This window comes from Rissa tridactyla, chromosome 14 (assembly GCF_028500815.1).
Source record: "Rissa tridactyla isolate bRisTri1 chromosome 14, bRisTri1.patW.cur.20221130, whole genome shotgun sequence".
Taxonomy (NCBI): domain Eukaryota; kingdom Metazoa; phylum Chordata; class Aves; order Charadriiformes; family Laridae; genus Rissa; species Rissa tridactyla.
In genome coordinates this window covers 11,378,644-11,400,147 of record NC_071479.1, presented here as the reverse complement: position 1 = coordinate 11,400,147, position 21,504 = coordinate 11,378,644, and the positions used below count along the sequence as shown (strand labels likewise).

The 21,504-nt window shown below is 52.8% G+C and overlaps 1 protein-coding gene across 2 annotated transcripts in view; it reads left to right on the top strand.

The window, feature by feature from the left end:
- PNPLA7 (patatin like phospholipase domain containing 7) overlaps positions 1-17,652 on the top strand; it is a 136,644-nt gene extending 118,992 nt beyond the window's left edge. For both annotated transcript variants that reach the window (XM_054220302.1, XM_054220301.1), the window contains 6 exons: positions 1,496-1,644; positions 3,147-3,299; positions 6,016-6,123; positions 11,403-11,487; positions 16,094-16,197; positions 17,480-17,652. In XM_054220302.1, coding sequence (XP_054076277.1) covers positions 1,496-1,644; positions 3,147-3,299; positions 6,016-6,123; positions 11,403-11,487; positions 16,094-16,197; positions 17,480-17,560 — 680 coding nt within the window. In that variant the 3' untranslated portion in view covers positions 17,561-17,652. The remainder of the gene's footprint in view (positions 1-1,495; positions 1,645-3,146; positions 3,300-6,015; positions 6,124-11,402; positions 11,488-16,093; positions 16,198-17,479) is intronic.
- The last annotated feature ends 3,852 nt before the right edge of the window (positions 17,653-21,504 follow it).

The following is a 21,504-nucleotide window of genomic DNA, read 5'->3' as shown; positions in this document are numbered from 1 at the left end:
AAAGTATGAATTGCAAATGGAGGAACCTCTTCCACCTGCACATATTGGAGAGGGCAAAGAGCACACACGCGGGTGACACTGGCTGGAAAGGACACAATAGGCTGAACAAGCCCAGGAAAATAAATCCAAGTTACAGAACAGATCTGATTTAAATAAGTATCTAAATTAAGCATCTAAATTGGCTCTTCAGAGCTATGGTTTTCCTACGCATAACTGTTCTGGAAACTGCAACTATCTTGGACTCTGGGGGTGTGGAAGAAATATAAATTCACTCCGTGAGGTACATGTCCTTCTCTTCCCTCCCTTGGCACTTCCCTAAATCCTCGCCCGAATCCAAAGACTGCAGCGAGTCCTTTTCCTGACCTTGAAGTAGGAAATGTTGCCTCATTTCTCTCCCACTTCCAAATATGAATCTTCCTCTTGGCTCCCAAAGCTTTTCTCAGACCGCAGTCCTCCCAGCCTCTGCTGCTACGGGTTCCGCTGCTGCTCCTTCCCTTCATGGCCTTCTGCCCAAGGCTGACCCCTGCGCTGCTGACTCCCCCCTTCAGCCCAGCTGCCACTTGTGCTCCCTGCACGTCCCCCACAGCTTTCGTTCTCATGAGAACCGCACACGGGACAGCTAACGTGGGTTTAATGTGCTCCGTCACAGCATGCCTACTCTGTGGAACTGTGGAACCCAGCGGTGCGTGTCCCACCTCTTCCCCCTTCCCTGCCATACGGTTTTGCTGCCGCCTTCACGTTGGTGACAGCATGGCCTCAGAGAGAGTCAGGTCATCCCACCCATCCGGGGCAAAATGTACCCCAGAAGGATGTTTTGCAGCAGTTCAGCAATGGGAACTCACCCTGTGGTTACGCGGGGACTCGGTCGGTGTAGAGCGGCAGCACGCTGGGCTCTCTGCGTTATGATGGAGCAGGCAGGGTGGGACCTCCCCGAGGGGGATCAGATTTGCTGCAAATCAAAGAATCACAGAATGGTTTGGGTTGGAAGGGACCTTAAAGCCCATCTTGTTCCACCACCCTGCCCTGGGCAGGGACACCTCCCACCAGCCCAGGTTGCTCCAAGCCCCGTCCAACCTGGCCTTGAACCCCTCCAGGGATGGGGCAGCCACAGCTTCTCTGGGCAACCTGGGCCAGGGGCTCACCACCCTCACAGCAAAGGATTTCTTCCCGATATCCAATCTAAATCTCCCCTCCTTCAGTTTGAAACTGTTACCCCATATCCTATCATTACACTCCCTGATCCAGAGTCCCTCCCCATCCATCCTGTAGCCCCTTGAGGGACTGGAAGGGGCTCCAAGGTCTCCCCGGAGCCTTCTCTTCTCCAGGCTGAACCCCCCCCAACTGTTTCAACCTGTTGATATCTGAGGCTCTTCAGAGACGCTCGTGGTAGGTACGATGTTGGGTTATACGCTCCCTAGCTGTAGGTCCGTAAACTCTGGCTGAGCAGCCCCAGGGTCGGCAGCGCTGGTACTGATATGACCTTCCTTCCCACCAGCTGATGTCGCGAGGTCCATGGGCGCGAAGGTGGTGATTGCGATTGACGTGGGGAGCCGGGATGAGACAGACCTCACCAACTACGGCGACTGCTTGTCGGGCTGGTGGCTGCTCTGGAAGAGGTGGAATCCACTGGCCGAGAAAGTGAAGGTATTGTAGACTATATTGAAGTGGCAGCTGGTTTTGTGGCTGGAGCAGGAAGCTTCCCCGTGTTCCTTCAGGGAATGAGCCTGGTCACAGACCGTCGTCCTTTGGTTTGAGCTCTCACCATGGACAGCTGGGCAGTGCCCTGACACCAAAGGAAAGGCAGTCACATGGGAGGGCCCCTGTCTGGGAAAGCGATGGTAGAATTGTTAGAGCAAAGAAACCTTTTCTTAGAGGTGCATTAAGTTTTGATAAGGTCAGGATTTACAAATTTTACCAACAAAAGCAGTAACTTTGTCCAGTTGAGGGTTTCTATCCTATATATCTCTGAAGTCTCGATTTAGGGAGATTTTAGTGCTAGGCAGTAATTAACTTTACCACTACTGATAAACGCGGGGCTGCAGAGCATGCTTGGGTTTTTTTCCCCCACGTTGCATGCAGTCAGGCCAACTCTGTTACTTATTCTGCATTTCCTAAATTATCTGGCTCTGCAGCTGTTCCCCAAGTGAATACTGTTGTTTCTTCTTCCCTCCCAACCACAATTAACACATTCCCCTGTTGGAATTGGACGTTAAATACTTGCTTGCACTTCCCGAAGCTGCGGAAAATACTACAAACTGTGGGTACTGCTCTGTAATCTAAAGTTTTTCTCTGTGATAACTCCCTTCCCCGAAAAGGCCTGGTGTCCCTGAGAAGTGGCCTTTTGGAGTTGGCGCCGCTGTGGAGTGCCCTGCTGTGCCTTGGCAGGGTTGGCCACGCTCCTCCCAGCATGCAGTGGGAGTGTTTGGTGGGGAAAATGGAAGACCCTGACTCTTCTCTAAAGGTGCCCAGTGAAATATTTCAACTGCCCAAATGGCAATAGGCACAGATGGAAACATGGGATTCCTTCTGAACACCAGAAGAGGCTTTTTTTTTTTTTTTTTTTTCTGGGGTGGTGAAAGAGTGGCCAACCAGAGACATCGTAGTGTCTCCATCTGTGGAGATATTCAAAGCTCAGCTGGACGTAGTCTTGGACAACCTACCCCAGCTGACCCTGCTTGAGCCAGGAGGGTTGGACTGGGTTAGACCAGATGATCTCCAGAGGTCCCTGTTGACCTCAACCATTCTGCGAAATCTCGGCCCTGGTACTGTAGAGATCATCACTGATTTCTGCCGTGAGAATCACTGCGTCCCTCTCGCCTCAGCACAGATCTCTCTCTCAAGGTACCGCTGTATTCTGGAATGAAAGACTCAGTTCAGCCTTGAACCGCAGAAATACGTTTGAAGGCAATTCCCTTTCTGCGGCAGGTTATGGAGACTCGTTGGCTACCTGTCCACACTGCCTGGGAAACGGATGGAGGTGCTGGTGTGTGAAGGCCTCAGCAGGCTTTTGTGTGCTCCTGGGCAAAAAAAAAAAAAAAAAAAAAAAAGGATAGATAACTTGCTTTTTCTCCATTCTGAATACAGAAGGTATTCTGAAATGAAATTTCTGAATTAACCCTGAGTGGTGCGTCTGGGCTCCTCGGCAGGTGCTGAACATGGCAGAGATCCAGACGCGGCTCGCGTACGTCTGCTGTGTGCGGCAGCTGGAGATGGTGAAGAACAGCGATTACTGCGAGTACATCCGGCCGCCCATCGACCGCTACAGAACCCTCGACTTCGGGAAATTCGATGAAATCTGTGTAAGTGCCTCCTGGGGAAGGCAGCTCCCCCAGATTGCCCTTCCGCAGAAATCTGCGGGCTTGTGGCGCTAATTAGTGCCTAAGCTGTTGGAGGGTAAGGGAAGTCAGTTGGCACAGGGTGAATAATTGGCGCTAAATAATGCTGTGGGATGATGTCATGGCTGTGAGGTTGGATTAACAGCAGAAATCGAGTCAGTAATCTTGATTGTATAATGAGCTGCGAAGGGATCAGTTGCCTCGCTGTGTTTCACGACAATTCTTGCTCAGCTGCTTGGTAAAAACTCTTGGGTGTCTGAGCTGCTTTGGGTGGTTGGGGTTTGTCAAATGGTGTCATTTCTCTCCCTTTGTTATGTGGCTTGTTGTCGCATGAAAGATTTGAAGAAGTCTGTAGGGGAGGCCGTGAATCACTGAAATGGAGGGCAACATGCTAAAATATCCGGCTCGGTTAACATTTCAACACTTCTATTAATAAAACATGTCGTCCGCAATTCCTCTGCACCTGATAGAGTATCAGGAAAATGGCACCAATGTCAGTGGAAGGGCATTGGAAAAAGGGTAGGACCAGGTTACACGTCTCTGGGATTTAGTTTTGTCTGTGTATCAGGAACCAGCACGGGGGGAACCGCCTCCAGATGTGCAGTTGAATTGTCTTAGTGACAGAATTCAGCATTCGCAGCAAAAAACGTCTCTGCCCGGGCTGAGCTAATGATAGCAATTCTGGCCCGTTGTCTCTTGTCGAGGAAGTTATTTTACTGTCTTTTTCCATTCTTCGCCTCCTTCAGCCATGCAGGCATCTTGCATTTTCAGGTATTTCTGCATGGCTTTGCTCTTCTCCTGGGTTGGGAAAAAAAACCCAACCTCCGCCAATTTTCCTTTAAGTTGATCTTCTTTATAGACATAGTGAGAACCTACATTAGGCTGCAGGTTGATTTCTCTAATACCGTCTTACAAATACTAAACAAAACCAGTAATACCACTAAGCCCTGCACATTCGCATTTGGGAGGGTCCTTAGGACTGCAGCTATTCCAAACCACCGGCTGATTTCCCCAGTATAAATATTTTCTCAAGGATATTTGGTGTCTCTCAGCTCCTGGGCAAACAGTGCTGTCTGCAAGGGTGGATCTAAAACTTCGCTGATAAATAATATCCTTCGCTAGATGGAGTGACTGGCCATTTCGAAAACCTCGATGGAGGGGTCTGGTAGTTCATCACAGTGACAGACCGTAAGCTGTCACATCATCGTTCTGTCTAATTTGATGTTGTTAAAGAGATTTAAAGACGCCAGGCACATTTTTTTCTCAGTGGAATAAAACTCGAGAAAAGTGCAGTTTCTCAAAGACGTCACTTTCTGTGAGCAAGTCCTTGGCCCGAGAGGCTGCGGGTGCGGAGGGTAGCACCCTCCTGGACCTTCATTCCCTGCAGCACAGCTAAATAACTTCTGTCCACAGGGAAGATTTAAACTGTGCTGACCTTAAAGGAAAGGGCATCCTGGGCATTCCTTTGCCGTTAGAGGCTATGAAGTAGTGGGGTTTTTTATTTCAGCTGTGTACCTGGATTTTACAGAAAATAGAAATGGGCACCGTATAACCAGCACGTTCAAAAGAACAAAAATCCCCAAATCCCCTCCTCTTGTCAAAATTCCTCTTCTGTATCTCCTAGAGCGGTAAGTCGGCTGCGTGTCACTTCCCAAAGCTCCGGTTCTCGCGGTTATTTTGGAGCAGGCTGACCCAGCCGGCTGTAGAGCTGTCAGGTCCCTTTTCCTCCCAAGCAGCCGCATCCACCCTGGTCCGAGAAGCTGCGACGGATTCCGAGAGGTGAATTCCAGCCTGAGCGCCTGCCGCGTTTTGAACCCCGGTCCAGAAACCAGCGGAGAGACGGTGCCAGCTCGGCTGGGGCTGCTTCCAGCACTTGGGGCTTCATGCGCCCGGAGGTTTAGTGCGTGCTGCCAGCGCCAGAGCTGGAAACAGGATCCAGCGCTCCCGGCACCTGTTGCTCTGTCCTTTCGATTTGATTTTTCAACACAGTTTCTACCGTCTTGTTAGAAAAAGAGGAAAACTTGGAGCAATGGGTTTATTTTTTCTGGTGTTTCCATCCTAATGTTATTGTTCCAAGTGCAGATACTTTATACTGTTAAATTAGAGGGATGTGGAGTTTGTGGGTTTGGTGTTGCCATTATCCATCCTTTCTGTTCCGGCAAACTGGCGCTTGCATGTTCGGTGCTGTCTGCCTTAACTTACTGCAAGCGATTTTGGAGCCGGGTGCCCTACGGTAACTTTTTTTTTGCTAGAAAAGTTTTCTTTTCTTGGCTATTCTTGAGCCAAGAGGGGAGAAGACACAAATGAATGTGTGGTGTTACCTTCTTCCAAGGAAAGAGCCAGTACTGGAAGGGTGTATCCGTAGGCGCCCTAAGCTTCTCTTTATACGGCGTTATTCCGCGAGCAGCCTGCGCGAAGCCGCTGCTGTAAAAATAGTTGTGTCAGGTGGCACTTTTCATTGCATACCCTGGGGTCAAAGGGCAAGTTAGCATTTGGACTTAAAATAGCACCTTGTTTCCTTAATCGTTCCCTTAATTCTTAGGCTGAACAGCTTGTGGAGCTGGAAGGTAGCGCAAGTACATCCTGGCTTTGGGGTGGACCTCTGGATTTCCTGCTGGTTTGCAAAAAATGTGACATAATGGTTTTGTAGCTATTAATTTTTTTATTTTTTTTTTTCCAGGAAGTGGGATATCAGCACGGGAAAACGGTATTTAATGTCTGGTGCAGGAGTGGAGTCCTTGACAAGATGCTAAAAGACAGGCAAGAGACGTGCAAATCCAAAACTGATGTAAGTGTTGGGTTCAAATGCGCTGTTCTGGCAGAGCTACTGACGCACGCCGGGTTGCGGGCTGCTGCTCCGGGGTGGGAAGGAGAATGATCGATTGCCTCAAGTCCTTATTGTGAGCATGCGTGCATTAGTTAAAACTGTATTTTAGGCAAAAAAAAAAAAAGCATACTCCGTTTCTCAGAACCTGGAATCACCCACAACACGACTGTCCTCGAAGGAAGGCAGGATGCTCACCAGTAACCAGCGTTGTCTGAGAGGCGCCGCCGATGCATACGCGTTTACACGCCCGGCTTTCTCGTCTCTTCCCGGGGTTCCTGGGCAGTCCTGAGGGCGCTAAAAGCTGCTGGCTGAGCAGGTCCTGCGAGAGAGGATGGTCCGTGGTGTCGGGCGATGGGCCACGTTTGCGCCCATCGCTTGCACACGCCTGTGGCCTCTGCCTCCCTGCGTAATGCTGGGTAGGAACGAGTAACTCCCTAAGAATTATTTTTCATTTATTCTTGTGCCGCAAACTTTCGGTGGTGCCTGGATGTTGTTCTTGCGACTAGAAGCTGGTCTGCCGGAGCAGTGGCGCTCTCCCACCAGCTGCCTGATGCTCGTCTCGGAGGATGAGAATGGCGATGGCTGGTATTGATCTCAGCCATTGCTGAGGTGCTCAGATGCTTCCAGAAAACCTGGATTAAACCCTTGCTGGAGATGTGTTTTTAGCCAGGAGTTAAAATCCCTGCAAAGCCATAGATTTCTTCCTTTGTTGCTTTTCTTCCTCACTCCTCTATTAGAAAAGACATTCGGTAGAGCCGTCACTGTGGCTCCGTGGAATCTTGCGGCGCTGCCGAGGCACCGGGTTCCACGCACCTCACTCTGCCCACTTCACACCCCCAGCAGTTCGTGTGCGGTTTGGTAAATGCCTGATTATCTACAGGCTACATAGTGTTGCTGTGTGGGTCCAGTCCCGTTAAGATTTCTACTTAAAAGTAGGATAAAATTCTCTTGGGTTTGCAGTTTAAGGATTGAGGTCAGCTTCTCGAGTTGGTTCGTAACTCCCTGGGCTGACTGAACGTCTTGGCGGGGAAGTTTTCAGCTGTTTTTAAGAAACAGTTATCAACTTTTTGAGGACTTGGGTACAGTATTATAAAATACTGGCTTGTTATCCTCACCCTTCTTTGAATTCCTCTGATTTAAAACCCAAGTGCTACAGAAGCTTCATGTTTTACCCAGCAATTCATCTTTATCGTCTTTTAGAGATGGGGAAATGAGCAGTAATAATTTAAGTGATTGCCAAAATGTATCATAACTGTAGTGGGCCTCGGGAAGGAAAGTCAATAGAGGTGAAAAATGACATTGAGGATTTGCGGCTCTTCGATGTCGGTGGTCGAGCACTTTCGCTAGGAGGGAGGTGGCGTGAGGAAGGGCAGTACTTGCGGGGATGGACGTGAGCCCGGCAGTCGAGGCGTGGATGGTGCCCACAGCTGAGCTAGTTGCCCTCAACCTCAATTTGTCACCGGCGAGAGATGAGCCTCTGTCGGGTGTGAGTCGCTTGGTGAAATGGGAATGGCTCCACTGGGATAAGACGAATGGCGCCCTCGGCTCCGGCCGCGTGAAGGGAGCCAAGGGAACTAGTGCCGATGGCTTCGGGCGTCAGATGAATCCCACCCGAGCTCCCTGGCAGGGTGGGTGGCCGTGGCAGAGCACCGAGGGACTGGGCTTTATGGGAAACGAGCCAGCGAGCCCAGGAGCCCCAAAACTCATCAGCTTGTTATTTCTCACTGGGAAGAGGACCTGGCCTAGGAGCTGCAGTCGTCTGAGCTGCAGAAGACGGGTCCCATTCTGCCTCTGACACCGTGTGTTCAGAGCAGTTTCAAGCTGGTCTGTGTGTGTTTATGTGTAAGAATAGTCTAAGAATAGTCATCAGGAGAAGCCAGGGGAGAGAAAATTGCTTATTTTCGCCCTTATAAGCATCAGAAATGCTTATATGTCCTATTTCATCCTCTAACTTTTATCACCAACTGGTAACGAGCTCAAACGCATTAATTGCTGTAACAAATGCCTCTTTTTAAAGAAGACTTCTTTTAAAATTGCCCATTCTATGGGATACGGTAATCCAGGCTAATATTTCAGTTAAATCATGGTATGGCAGCTGTGCCTCGAGCAGCATGTTGAACATTTATCCCAACCTGCCCTGGTTTTTGTGGCCCCAGAGATCAAATATGTCACGTACTCATGGTAGACAGAGCCTGGCGTTGCAGTTCCGTGTGGGCACTTGATAACAAGGCAGAGCGTGCTGATCGCTGAGCCACCAAGGGTGTGAGAAGAATGGGTTCAGGAGAGTGACTCAACAAACTGCCTGGGTTATGGAGCCGGAACCGTCAGCTTTGTGCGTTCCCCAAAGTGCCGCTAAGGCTCAGCGCCAGGCTCTGCTCCCCGGGACCTGGGAGGTCTCCTGCTCTTCCTCTGAAAACTCTCGCGTCTGGTAAAAACCGACATTTTTTTCACCTGTCTTTTGTTTCAGTAGATGTCTTTCTACAAAATAACAAGTATTGCAGGTTCCCACTGGGGTGTTTTTTCTTTTTTTGTTGTTGTTGTTTTTTTCTTAGTCCATTAGAGTCACTAAGTCCCTTAGCTCTGCTGTCTTCCAAGGATAACAGCTGATATTTTTAACTTGCCTTTCATTAGCGAGGGTTTGATCCTCTGTATGTTTTAGTTCTTCAGCTATTTCTGGAGTGTTCAACATCTGAGCGCTGAGCGCGGCTTCTTATCATCTTGTTTCCATGTTGTGAGCACTGAATTTTTTACTTTAAAACTCCCGATATTTAATCATTTAGATACTTTTCCTTTGCTTTCATCATTCTATCACTGTTTATCTTGTCTCAGAAATGCAAATACTGAAGACACAAACAACAGGCACCTTACCTAAACTTCACCTGAGCAGCCCTTGCTCTTCCCCAGCGCAGAATAACGCAATGCCGTTAATTGGATCTCCTCGGGGAAGTTTTGTCTACTGAAGTGTTATTCCTAGTCAAAGCTAAATATAACCTAGCAGACTACAATAGTAACTGTCTTTCTCCTCTAATTTATTTAATAAAGATTGTGCCGAAGAGAATACTTTCCTCCTTGGAAAAAAAAAAAAAAGAAAAGGCAGCAGAAAGGTTTTAGAGTAGGTTTCAAATGAATCTGAGACACTTCTCTGCCTTGTGTTCACCGATGGGAGTGTGGTTTTGTCCTTAAAAGCAGTAAGAGGAAGTGCTTAAATGTTAAATTCCTGTTTGCAAAGCGTCAGGGAAGGCACCTGGTTCCCCACCAGTGGCGTTCCAGTGCTAAGACCTTGGGGTGCAGCTGCCTCCGCAGCGTCCTCCAACAGGCGTATGCGGGGATCGTCCCGGTGTCAGCGCCCCGAACGGATGCTCCCGCGCGTACGGTCACCCTTACGCTGCCCTTCCGACTCCTCTGTCCTCGCAGCTCCCCTGCGGGACCACGGCAGCTGATGCTGGTTTTCCTGAAGCACCTTTTGGCGAGGGTCGCTGCAGGGTTTTGTTCGGCTCTTGGTGCAGTGCCCGGGACTTTGGTCCCCCCCCCCCCCGCCCCGGCAAAGCCGGTCCCCGCACTCCCAAGGCCGCGTGGCTGCCCCAGCGCTGCGTCCAGCTCTTCGTCCGCGCGGTGAGAGCCCACCTTTTCGGAGTATGGGCCATTGCCTCCAACACTGCCGTGTCTGCTTGGGGCACGGAGTGTGTACCTATCCCTCTCTTAGTCATATGGCACAAAATGAAGTTATAGATGCTTTTTTTTTTTTTCCCCACCCCCCATCCCGGGGAACAGCCTTCTGCAAACGCTTCACTGGGACCATTCAGGTCGGATGTTCGAAATGAGACAGGACTGACTCACCCTTCTTGACGGTTCCTTAATGGTCACACCGAGCTTCTGAGCTTCCTGACTTTATATTTTAAAGCGTGTGTCCTAAGCGACTGCTGTTCCATTTCATACAGGTATTTTTTAATTCCCTCTGGGCTTTTCTCTGTCCACCGCTCCCCACCAGCTGTTTGTCCTGGATCCGCACCTCGCTTTAGCTGTACTAAATTACATCAAAAGTCTGTTACGGATTAAAGGTCAACTGAGAGCGATCTGCTGCAGCTGTAATGGGCTTCTGCTGTGACCCCCGCAGGGGCTGTGTGATTCATAGGATCAGTGCTCTTGCCACAAGAGCAAAGAATTGCTCATAAAAACCCGGTGTTAGGAACCTGCCCTGGCTGGAAGCACGTGGCCAGGTCTGGGTGTACAGAAAGACGGCTGTCGCAGCAATTCCCGGCAGCCCAAGTGCCGGTAACAAGCCCCCTGCCAGCTCTTCCCCGTCTCTCCTCTGGGGTGGGGGTTGCTGTCGTACTAATTAAAATCACTGGTTTTAAAAAAAAAAAAAAAAAAAAAAAGGTGAGAGGTGTTGAGGTTTCCATCTGGTGCCCTTGTGCCTGGCCCCGAGGAGGCAGGTAGGGCTGCTCACGGCATGGCATGTGGGAAGACCAAAACGGATCTTAAATGCCAAAGTTGGGTTTTGTTGGAGGAGAAACTGGAGCAGGGAACTTCTCAAAATAGAGAACACTCAGCCCACTGCTTGGGTGAGACGGAGTGAAAATAGAAAGGGTGTATTGAAAAGAGGAATGACAGTGGGGAAATATTTCTCCTTGTGGGCGGACCACGTACCTCAGGCTCTTGCTCACGGCGGCACCTCCGGGTTCCCCGGGTGGGTCCTGGTCACCCCGGTGCCTGTCCGTGCACCCCCCGTGGCATCGCTGCAGGCTCAGGGCTGGACCGCGTGCGGTGTCCCACCGACGCACGGCAGCCCCTTCTCCTCCTCCCGAGGGGAGGCGAGAGCTCCCTGGGGGCTGCACCCGGCCCAGCCGGTCCCTCTTATAAAGAAATGGGAATGGAAAATACACAAGTGAAATAAGCACTGTCCGTCACGGCGTCCAGGCCCTCCGGTTCCTGTCTTTCCGGTCTTTTCTGTAGTTTGCTTAATTTTTAATAAGGCTTCTTGTCCATGGATGGAGAAGGGGCCATTAGAGGTCGTCCCATGGTTTGCACTTGGGAATCCCGTCTCTGCCACCAGACCTACGTCAGGAGAGTTGCTCTGTGAATTACTTGCTGATGAGTAATGGCTTTTGAGGGGGCAAAAGTGGGGAATTTGTGTGTCCGGAGCTTTCTGTCTGTTCAATGTTATTTTTATATGATAAAAATGTTTGGATTTTTTTAGTGTATATTTGTTAACATCCCTAAACCATAATGCTGTGTTTCAGAACGTGACCTGTCCCACCACCTCTTTTACGGACCTGGCAGAAATCGTGTCCAGGATCGAGCCCGTGAAGGCCCCCGTGGCAGACGGTGAGTGGGGATTGCGGCCGGGGCTGCGGAAGCCTCGGGAAGGGCAGGGAGGCAGGGCCGGCTGCTCGCTCCTCCTGCTCTCCCTGCTTTCCTCTAACACCCCTGCAGCTGCACGCTGTGATGATCCAGGGCTGGAGCTGCCGGCTCCGGAGCCTGCCGAGCAGAGCTGGCAGTGGCGGGCTGTCCCTTGTCCCCCCTGGCTCCATCCCCAGCCTCTGCCTGCAGCTGAGCCCGAGCTCAACCCTCCGTGTCCCCGCTCTCGGAGAGGCTGGGAGTTGGAAGCTCCTGCCGAGCGAGTGGGATCTGCAGTGACTCACTGGCTCCGTTGCTTTTTGCACTCTCCCGTTACGGGGAGCACGGGGCAGCTGACGAGGAACAGGTAACGGCTCCCCATCTTCACGCGGAGGCACTCGGGTGCCTCAGCCATGCCCTGCGCCACCGTTCCTGTACGTCTGTGCCCAAAGTCACTTACCAAAAGGGACGAGAGCTTCGCAGGCCTGAAATCTCCGAGCGTTTCACCGGCGCTGGAGCTCTTTATAAACAGTCTCTCCCCCTCCTCCCCATTCCTTGCTCCTGCAGAGGGAAATCTAAAGTTAGCAGCGCTCCCATCTGTGACTGTTTGGAGAGCTGTCCCTGTGGTAATTTGAAATGCTAATTGCAATCATATGCCTTATGAAGAAAATATTAATCAAACGTGGCTGAAACAGCCATTGTGAATAGGAACGAAGAGTTCATGTAACATGGTGATTTAAGGCGCAGGCATTGAGACCTGCTAAGGTGTAACCAGTGTACTGGGACGGATCTTCTGCCTTTATATAGTTTCTGATTACTCGCCCCCATTAGGAAGACCCGCTTCTGCGGGGTGAGGCCATGAACGCGAGTGTGACGAAGAGACACGTCTCTCCGAGAGCAGATGTGGCAGATTTTGGGCTGAGAGACGTTGTGCGTGGGGCACTGGGGAGGGGGTGGGCAGGTGCCACGTGCTGCTCACGGACACTGGAGGCTGTTGGTTGTGGAGGCTCCGGAGGAGGGGGGAGGATGGCAGGAGAGTGTCGGGCGTGTGGGGGCCGTATCTGGAAGGACCTTTTGTATTGGGGTTGTGGGTGGCTCCACGCGCCGCCCGTGGGGACCTGGCCTGTTTTTTGGTGAGCAGGGGCTGTAAGGGCACTCCTCTGGTGGCATCGCCTCGGTGCCTCCAGGATGGCGTCCCCTCTGCTGAAGAGTGTCTGGAGCGATGGGGGAAGGGTCTGCACCGAGGGGAGCTCAGGTGGAGGGTGACCGCTCCTCGCAGCGGCCGCATGGCTGTCAGATGGCTCCTCCTACGCGCTGGCGAGCCTTTGGGTTTGTCTGCTCCTGACGGGGGTGAAGATGGTCTGACTGCTTCTGTCCCACGTAAGAAAGAAGACAGGGTCGTGCTTGGTAGCCTGGCTGTGAAACGGCACTATCAAAAGGGGAAACCTTTTTTTTTTCTCCCTGGAATTCCCTTCCTGAGCGAGATCTCGGACCGCAGCATTTTAAAGGGCGCTGCCTGTCCTGACAGCATACTGCAGGGCTCAGGCCGGGTGGAGAAATTGTGTCAATAATGTTGTTCCGAAGAAAGAAAATGACAGTGATCGCGTTGGGATTGACTGGGAGAAGGGGGAAGCGTCGGTACCAAGGGTGAAAGGCCCGGACGGGCGGAGGCTGGCGGAGCCTCCGGGTCAGGAGCCACATCTTCTCTGGGGTGAAACGGCAACGAAGTCTCTTCTCTGCTCTTGAGCAAACTGAGAGCAGTGATTGAAACCATTAGAAAACAACCACAAAGGGAGCGTGTCGCTGGGGAAGGAGCGAGGAGAGGGAAGCTGGGCAGAGCCCTGCGCTGGACGCGGGTACCTGCGCTGCCGGGGAGCAGGTCAGGAGGCGGCTGCAGCAGAGCAGAAGCTCGTTTTCACTGAGCTGAGCCACTGCGGTATGTGTGTCCGCGCTCTTGTTCTGTATCCAAACGCTTCCTCAACTGGGATTTTCTGTCTTTATTCAGCTGTAATTGCATTTTATGTAGCCGTGGCCATGGCCAGGGGAGCACAGATGCCATCCTCCGAGGGTGGCTCAGATGCGGCTCTGGTCACACTCCCACCCGTAAGGGATTTCTGAGGACCAAAGTTGCGCAGGCTTTTGGCTGATTTCCCACAGCAGGTTTTATGTCCTATTTTTGAAAGCAGCGATGTCCCCCAAGGCCAGGTTTCTCGGTGTGAGGTGAGGTGACACACTGGCTGCACACGATGGATGAAGGACATCAGGTTGTGTAGCAGAGTAATTGTAGGAACAGCCATTTGAAAGAGAAATGTTAGTCGTGGTGTCAAATCCCTGGTCTGGCAATACAGCTGAAGCGGGAGAAATCCCAAAACCCCTCTAGGGGCATAGTTACCATAGAATCATGGAATGGTTCGGGTTGGAAGGGACCTTAAAGATCATCCAGTGCCACCCCCTGCCCTGGGCAGGGACACCTCCCACCAGCCCAGGTTGCTCCCAGCCCCGTCCAGCCTGGCCTTGAACCCCTCCAGGGATGGGGCAGCCACAGCTTCTCTGGGCAACCTGGGCCAGGGGCTCACCACCCTCACAGCCAAGAATTTCTTCCTAATATCCCATCTAAATCTCCCCTCCTCCAGTTTGAGGCCATTACCCTGTGTCCTGTCATTACACTCCCTGATCCAGAGTCCCTCCCCATCCTTCCTGTAGCCCCCTTTAGGGACTGGAAGGGGCTCCAAGGTCTCCCCGGAGCCTTCTCTTCTCCAGGCTGGACGCCCCCAGCTCTCTCAGCCTGTCCTCACGGTGCTCAGGACCCTTTCCCTGCCGTGACCTCCTCTGCGCTGGCTCGTTTTCCGACTGCGGCAGTCGGGCGCTGGCATGGTGAGCAGGGCACCGAGGCCTCGGTCCTGCCTGATGCTCCTGGGGGAGTTTGTAGCATAAAGGAGCCCCTTGAGCCCCAGGCACTCAGCCGCGAGGGGGGCGATGGAGGGTGGTGTTTAGGGACAGCAGGGCCACCTTCTGTTCTCCTCTCCCCTCTAGCCCTCCAGCACCTGGGGCTGCCGCGTGAAGGATGTGAGAGGGGACGCCCTTCTCCTGGTTTTTAGTATCTGTATAAAGACCTGTGAAATGCTTGAATAGTGCTTGGAAAAATCAAGGAGTTTGGTTTTGACGGCAGTCAGTTTTATCGGAGCTGTAAACTGCAAACCATTGTTCGTGCTACCCGCTGCTGTCCAGATGAGTTCCCAGCTTCTCTGATGTGTTTTGTCAAAGATCATCAGTCGTGGTTTTAGTATAAACTAAAGATAATTCTCTGATCCACAGGAAAAAAAAAAAAAAATTAAAAATAATAAAAACCCAAATGTCTTTAATCCTAATGTTCTAGCAGTTGGTTGTAGTTATTGCGTTAGAAGAAAACGCTGTGGAACAGACTGTGCTGTTGTCTTCAGCCCGGAGCAGATGCTACTGACTGTTCCCAAAAGAAATACTTAATCAAGAATCTTGTTTAAACACGAGCCTCTTTCTTCACCAGTGGGCTGAAAACCAGGTATTGCTTCAGCAACTCGAAGCGCCCTTGGGTTAACTCGTGAAAGTGGCGGAAAACCTAGTGTCAAAAAAAAAAAAGTAATAAACATTTTCTGCTGTTTTAACTCGCTTTGTGAAAAAAACGGCGTGCCGGGAGCTGTGCGGAGGGAAGGTGGCCCATCTGCCGCTTGCTTTGCTCCGCTGCCCGCGTGCCGTGGGGCCGGGGCTGGGGGGCAGGGGCTGGGGGTCAGCGTTGAGCTGCCGTGGGAGCGCGGGGGCTGTTGGCAGGTGACTCTCCCGCTCTCTTTTACAAACCCTACAGCGATCTCCAGGTGCTGGGAGAGGGGTCGACCCGGCACCGGTGTGTCTCGCTCCTTGGGAGCGGGCTGGGGGCTCGGGGGCATGTCCTGCTGCTGACCGCTGTGCCTCCGCGCACGCTCTTCCGCTTCCCTGAGTGACGTTCCTCTGCTGGATTACCGGAGAGAGCAGGTGGTTGTCCCCTGGGGAGAGCAGGGGAGTGTAAATGTCACTGTCCCCCGTGGACCAGAGGCGGTGAGGCAGGTAACTGTCACCTCCGCACCAGGAGGAGCTCGCCCTGTGCCTGGGAGTCCCTCTTTCCAGTGGGCCTGGGACTGATGCGTCCAGGGGAGGCTGGAGCTCACAGACTTGTCTTCTGGAGGTATTTTACAGATGGTGGGAGACAGCAGCTATTCTGGGAAGAGCATTCACCAGCGAGCATCTCCCTGTTGCCAGCGTTTGTGTCCCGTTGGGCTGGGCGGCCGGCGGCCACCAGAATATCGTGGACAGTTTGTATCTCACCGCTCTTGCTCCAGGCTCTTGTTGATTCTGGAGGGCTCCAGGCCACCAACTCACAGACAGCACACGGTTTATTTTGTGGTCTGGTTGGAGAGCCGCTGCCTGTGTTTGAGTGGTCCCAGTTCCCAGAGCTCAGCGATTGTCCTGCAGTCACCCTGCCCTGTGCCGTGCTCCACGGAGACAGCTCTCCTTCCTCGGCCGGGTTTCTCTGCCTCTCCGAGTGCTAGCTAAAACCGGTGTGTTTTCTCTCCTCTCTCTTTAGATGAGTCAGACTACCAGACTGAGTACGAGGAAGAAATTCTGGACAACCAGAAGGACGATTACATCGATTTCGTAAGCAACCAGGTTGAAGAAGACTCCGACTCGGTACGAACTGCCCAGCAAACAGGCAGTGCCTGCGTCGTCGCTGCGTCGTGTGTGAAGGGTGTGCGGTGGGCGTGAGACGGGGGTGTCGGGAAGGATTCTGAGAGAAGCACCTGGAAGGGCCTTGCTGAGGGTGGTGAGACACTGGCCCAGGCTGCCCAGAGAGGGGGTGGAGGCCGCATCCCTGGAGACATTCAAGGCCAGGCTGGATGAGGCTCTGAGCGACCTGATCGAGTTGAAGATGTCCCTGCTGACTGCAGGGGGGTTGGACTGGATGGCCTTTAGAGGTCCCTTCCAACCCAACACCTATGATTCTATGAGGGCTGTGCAGAAATAAGTTTGCTTTTCGCGTAGCACGGGCACTAAATGACGCGTGCTCACCCTGTTCAGGTCAGTCATTTACAGTGGTGCTGTGTGGGGCAAAACCCAGCCCCGGTTAAAACCTGGCCCCGCAGCTCGGTGGGTTTGCTCATGAGGGGTCGGGGCTGGAGAACGTACGGCACGAGGAGGGGCTGAGGGAGCCACTTTCTCCAGCGCGGAGGAGAGGACCTGCCTGCTGGGTGGTGATGGAGAAGACAGCAGCAGAGGTGTGCAGCAAAAAGACGAGAGGTGGCAGGCATAGCTGGCACTAAAGGGAATCCTCCTTGGGTACAGAGGGAAAATATTTCCCAGGAAACGTGGCTGAGAACTGCAATGGGCTGTGCAGGGAGACGGTGGAAACTCCATCCTTGCAGATACCTGAAAACCAAATAGATGCCCTGAAGAGCCAGATCTAGCGTGCGAGACAGCCCTGCTTAGAGCAGGAAATTGTATGATGTCCTCCAGCGGTTCCCTTCCAACCAAAGCTGTTTGATTCTGCGGGGCCTCAGGTCCACCCCGAGGAAAACCTGCCCTGAGGCCAGACTTCACGTGGCGTTGCCCACAGCCCGAGAAGCAAAGCTCGGGAGGGTGGTGTCCCCCCTGCTCTTGCTCCGGCTAGCGCGGACAGCAGGTTTGAAAGGTGAAGCTGTCTGTTGCGTTGGACGTGAGCAGTTCCTCAGTGGGAGCACGCGAGCAGTTCGGGAAGGTGCCTGCCCACGCGGGGGTGTAGGATGGCTTCAGTGCCTTGAGTGGGGAGCTGGAGCGATGGCGTGAAGATTTTGTTTGTGGGGCTGATCGCTGGTGGGTAAGGGTTAGTGGACAAAGAAGGGGTGGAGGGGAAGAGGACAGATTTTTATCCAGCTCAGAGGATGCTGAAGAATGAATTTGTATTTATTTTTTGTATTTTTTTTTTTCCCTCCTTCAGGATGAAGACATGCAGATAAGAAAGCGCAGGAATCTCCCCAGTGTGGGCGGCCAGGCGAGCAGCACGGGAGAGCTGGGCTAGCGCTGGGCAGAGTCTGACCTTGCTGGCTGAGAGCTACAACCGTTGGTACTGACAGCAGCCGCGTTTATTAAACATTTAAAAAAAAAAAAAAATCCCCAAACAATGTCTAGTTGAAATTAAGCAAGCTTTCGTCCTTCTCCGGACAGGAGTATGGGGCATTCAGCTGCCAGCACTGAGCACAGGTGTCTGCATCGCGCCCGAGTCCCTTTGGACCTGCCGCGAAGGGTGGCTGGTGGGTGCCACGCTCCTTCGTCGAGGCGCCAGCGTGAGCGGCCGGTTATTTATCCCTCTGGGACTGGTAGAGGGGAAACGTGCTGGGAACGTGCAGTTAAACGCTGCCTTGATTTTTGCTGCTGTATTTTCTGGTCGCTGTTTTTACTGCGAAGGCCCAAAGAACAGCGGGGTATTGTCCCGATGTGCGCCAAAAAGGTGGGTGGGTGGCAGCAGCAGCGTTGCTTTCTTTTCATATGAATCAGGTAAGGGCGTAATTAACTCCTCGGTGACTTTCAACCACGAACTTGTGAGCAGTGCTCTGACAGGAATAAGTCTTGAATGTATTTCACTTGAAATCTAAACCTAAGAAATCAATTAACGTGAACGCTAGCTATAGAGCCCGTATCCTCAAGCCATCAGCAGAACAGTTACTGACGGATCATGGAGCTGACACTTGCCGGGCAACTCTGGAATCACGACTTGGCTGTACTTGCCCTGTGAAATAAAGTTCTTTTGCTGGATTGAAATGTCTGCATGGTTCTTTGTGATGAAAGATGTCAACAACTAAGAGCCCAACTCGCCTCTGCTTATATCAGACCTGCAAAGAAACACGCGCGTCTTTGAGTTCCTCGCCCCAGCAGGAGTCACTCGGCGTATTGGAAAGAAATCTCCAGTGCTTTTCCCCGCCGAGGGCAGTGGCAGTCGATGTGAGTTGGACCGTGTTCAGAAGTCCCCCGGTGCTTGCTCTTCTTGTCTCGCATCTGTCGTTGCCGATAGTTCCTCGTGGCCGGATAATCAACCTCATTCTTGCTTTATGTAAACCCTTCTGCTCAGCGCTAGCTCTGGGTGCTGTTGCCTTGAGGGCGTTTGTCATCTGCCCAGGGCACTGCAGACACTCCTCCGAGCTGCCTCCTTTGCTGAGCTCTCCTGGCCCTCTGATGTGCCTCAGCAGCCGGCAGCGATGCCTCCAGGCATGACCCAGAGCTGGGCAGAACAACCGTGAGGCCAGAAACGCATTTGGTGGCACCACCGAGGACCGTGGTGGTCGTAAATGCTGTGAAATGTGACCTGTTCTCTGCGTTTAACCTCCTCTCCTCTGGTGGCACAGGCTCTCCTTCTCTACCCGCCCTGCATCGTGTTTTCCTCCATCGTGTCCGTGAATGTGCAGCCTTTACCCAGGGAGGCCATTCCTCTGACACAAAATGGTATTTTCAAGTGTCAGGGCCTCACGTCAGTGTTTTGTTCGCAGAGAGACCCCAGCGCTCCCCGTGGCGAGACCACCCAGCCTGGCTGCAGCTCCCGCTGGCCCCAGGCCCCTCCAGAAGCCATTGGAGACCTTCCTTCTGAGGACCATCCAGATCTTTGGTGCAGATTTTGCTTAATGCAATTGTACAGCAAATGTTGCAGTTGCTGGAGGTTGTTCCCTGCTATTGAAAAGCATTAATTCTTCTAAAGAAAACCTAAGCGTAGTTTCTGAAGTGGAGGCAGAGCCGCCAGCTGCTGGCACAGGCTGCCTGTTGGGCTGGAGAGCTTTAATTTCTGTTGAGGTTGGTTACAGGGTGGTGGTGGTGCCTGTTCCGGGGAGGGCTCGTAAGCTGGGGCCGGGCCTGGGAAGGCTGGGAGCGGGTGCAGGTGGGCGCCCACCGTGCCCTGTCTGCCCTGGGTCTGCAGAGCTGCTCTGAGCAAACACACGAGGAGAAAATCTCCTGCAGCAGCACAACTTAGAGCTTTGCTTTTCGGATGGGGGGGAAGCAAACCAGATGTGAGCCCCTTTAACATCTGTATTTATAGGTGGTTACAGCACAGGAACCTTTGCCTGGGAAAGCGAGAATAGGGCTGGAGTACAGACCAGCCCTAGAGATGACCGAGGTCCTCTGGTTGCCCTTAGAGAGCCCATCTCAGACCAGTGGCCTTCAGCTGTCAAAGGGTATGTTTAAAAACAAAAGTTCCTTCAGCAGAGATTGGATCAAACCTCCTGATGAAGGACAGATTGTCGTTTGTCAGATGCTTGCATTGCACTTCCGAAGCAGCAACTGGTTCTGCTGGTTCCCTTTTTCCCAGCAGCCGAGTGGGCTGGGGCAGGACGGGACCACGGGTTGTCCCAGAGGGATGACGGGTCTGTCAGCATGAATGGCTTGAGAGCAGCCTTGAGGAGAAGGACTTGGGGGTGCTGGTGGACGAGAAGCTCAACATGAGCCGGCAATGCGCACTTGCAGCCCAGAAAGCCAACCGCGTCCTGGGCTGCATCAAAACAAGTGTGGGCAGCAGGATGAGGGGGGGGATTCTGCCCCTCTGCCCCGTGCTGGTGAGACCCCACCTGGAGTCCTGCATCCAGCTCTGGAGCCCTCAGCACAAGAAGGACATGGACCTGTTGGAGCGGGGCCAGAGGAGGCCACAAAGGTGATCCGAGGGCTGGAGCCCCTCTGCTGTGAGGACAGGCTGAGAGAGCTGGGGGGGTTCAGCCTGGAGAAGAGAAGGCTCCGGGGAGACCTTAGAGCCCCTTCCAGTCCCTCAAGGGGCTCCAGGAAGGATGGGGAGGGACTCTGGATCAGGGAGTGTAATGACAGGATGAGGGGGAATGGCCTCAAACTGGAAGAGGGGAGATTTAGATGAGATCTCAGGCAGAAATTCTTTGCTGTGAGGGCGGTGAGCCCCTGGCCCAGGTTGCCCAGAGAAGCTGTGGCTGCCCCATCCCTGGAGGGGTTCAAGGCCAGGTTGGACGGGGCTTGGAGCAACCTGGGCTGGTGGGAGATGTCCCTGCCCAGGGCAGGGGGTGGGACAGTATGGTCTTTAAGGTCCCTTCCAACCCAAACCATTCTGTGTTCCAGGAGAGCGCTTCCCCTCTCTTCAAACAGGGAACTTCCAAGTTGTGGATCCTGACTCTACGCTTCCCAGCAGCCAGTCTCACTCCCGGGGCCGGCTGTGGGCCGCTGGGCTCGTGGCTGCTTAGATGCACCGAGTCAGAGAAAACAGAAAAATACTGGGCTCCTGGCTGTGCTCATTAGAGCCTTTATATTTGCTTCGTGCCCTGTTCCATGGGGAAATGGCGCTTAGTTCAGATGCACGAAGACAGAAAATAGACCTCTGATGTGAGACTGAAAGTCTCTTCTAAATAATTGATCACAACTTTCCTCCCCAGCTGCACCCTCCATGGCTGAGCCCTGGACACTAAAACAATCTCTCCTTCAGCGCGGACAATGTAAAACAATTACGGTACAACTTGAAAAGCAAAATCGTTTTTCCAGCTTGGTTTGCTACTGGCTGTGGTTTGCCCAGCTGCCTGGTCCTGTTGGTGGTTCAGCCCCATCTGCACCTCCTGGGAGCATCCCAACGGTCACAGAATCCCAGACTGGCCGGGGTTGGCAGGGACCTCTGGAGATCACCCAGTCCCACCCCCGGCCAGAGCAGGGTCACCCAGAGCAGGTGGCACAGGAACGCGTCCAGGCGGGGTTGGAATGTCTCCAGAGACGGAGACTCCCCCACCTCTCTGGGCAGCCTGTGCCAGGGCTCTGCCACCCTCACAGCAAAGAAGTTCCTCCTCATGTTTAGGTGGAACTTCCCATGCTCAACTTTGTGCCCGTTGCCCCTTGTCCTGTCCCCAGGCACCACTTAGCAGAGCCTGGCCCCATCCTCCTGACACCCCCCCTTTCAGTATTTATCAGCGTTGATAAGATCCCCCCTCAGTTGTCTTTTTTCCAGACTGAAGAGACCCAAATCCCTCAGCCTTTCTC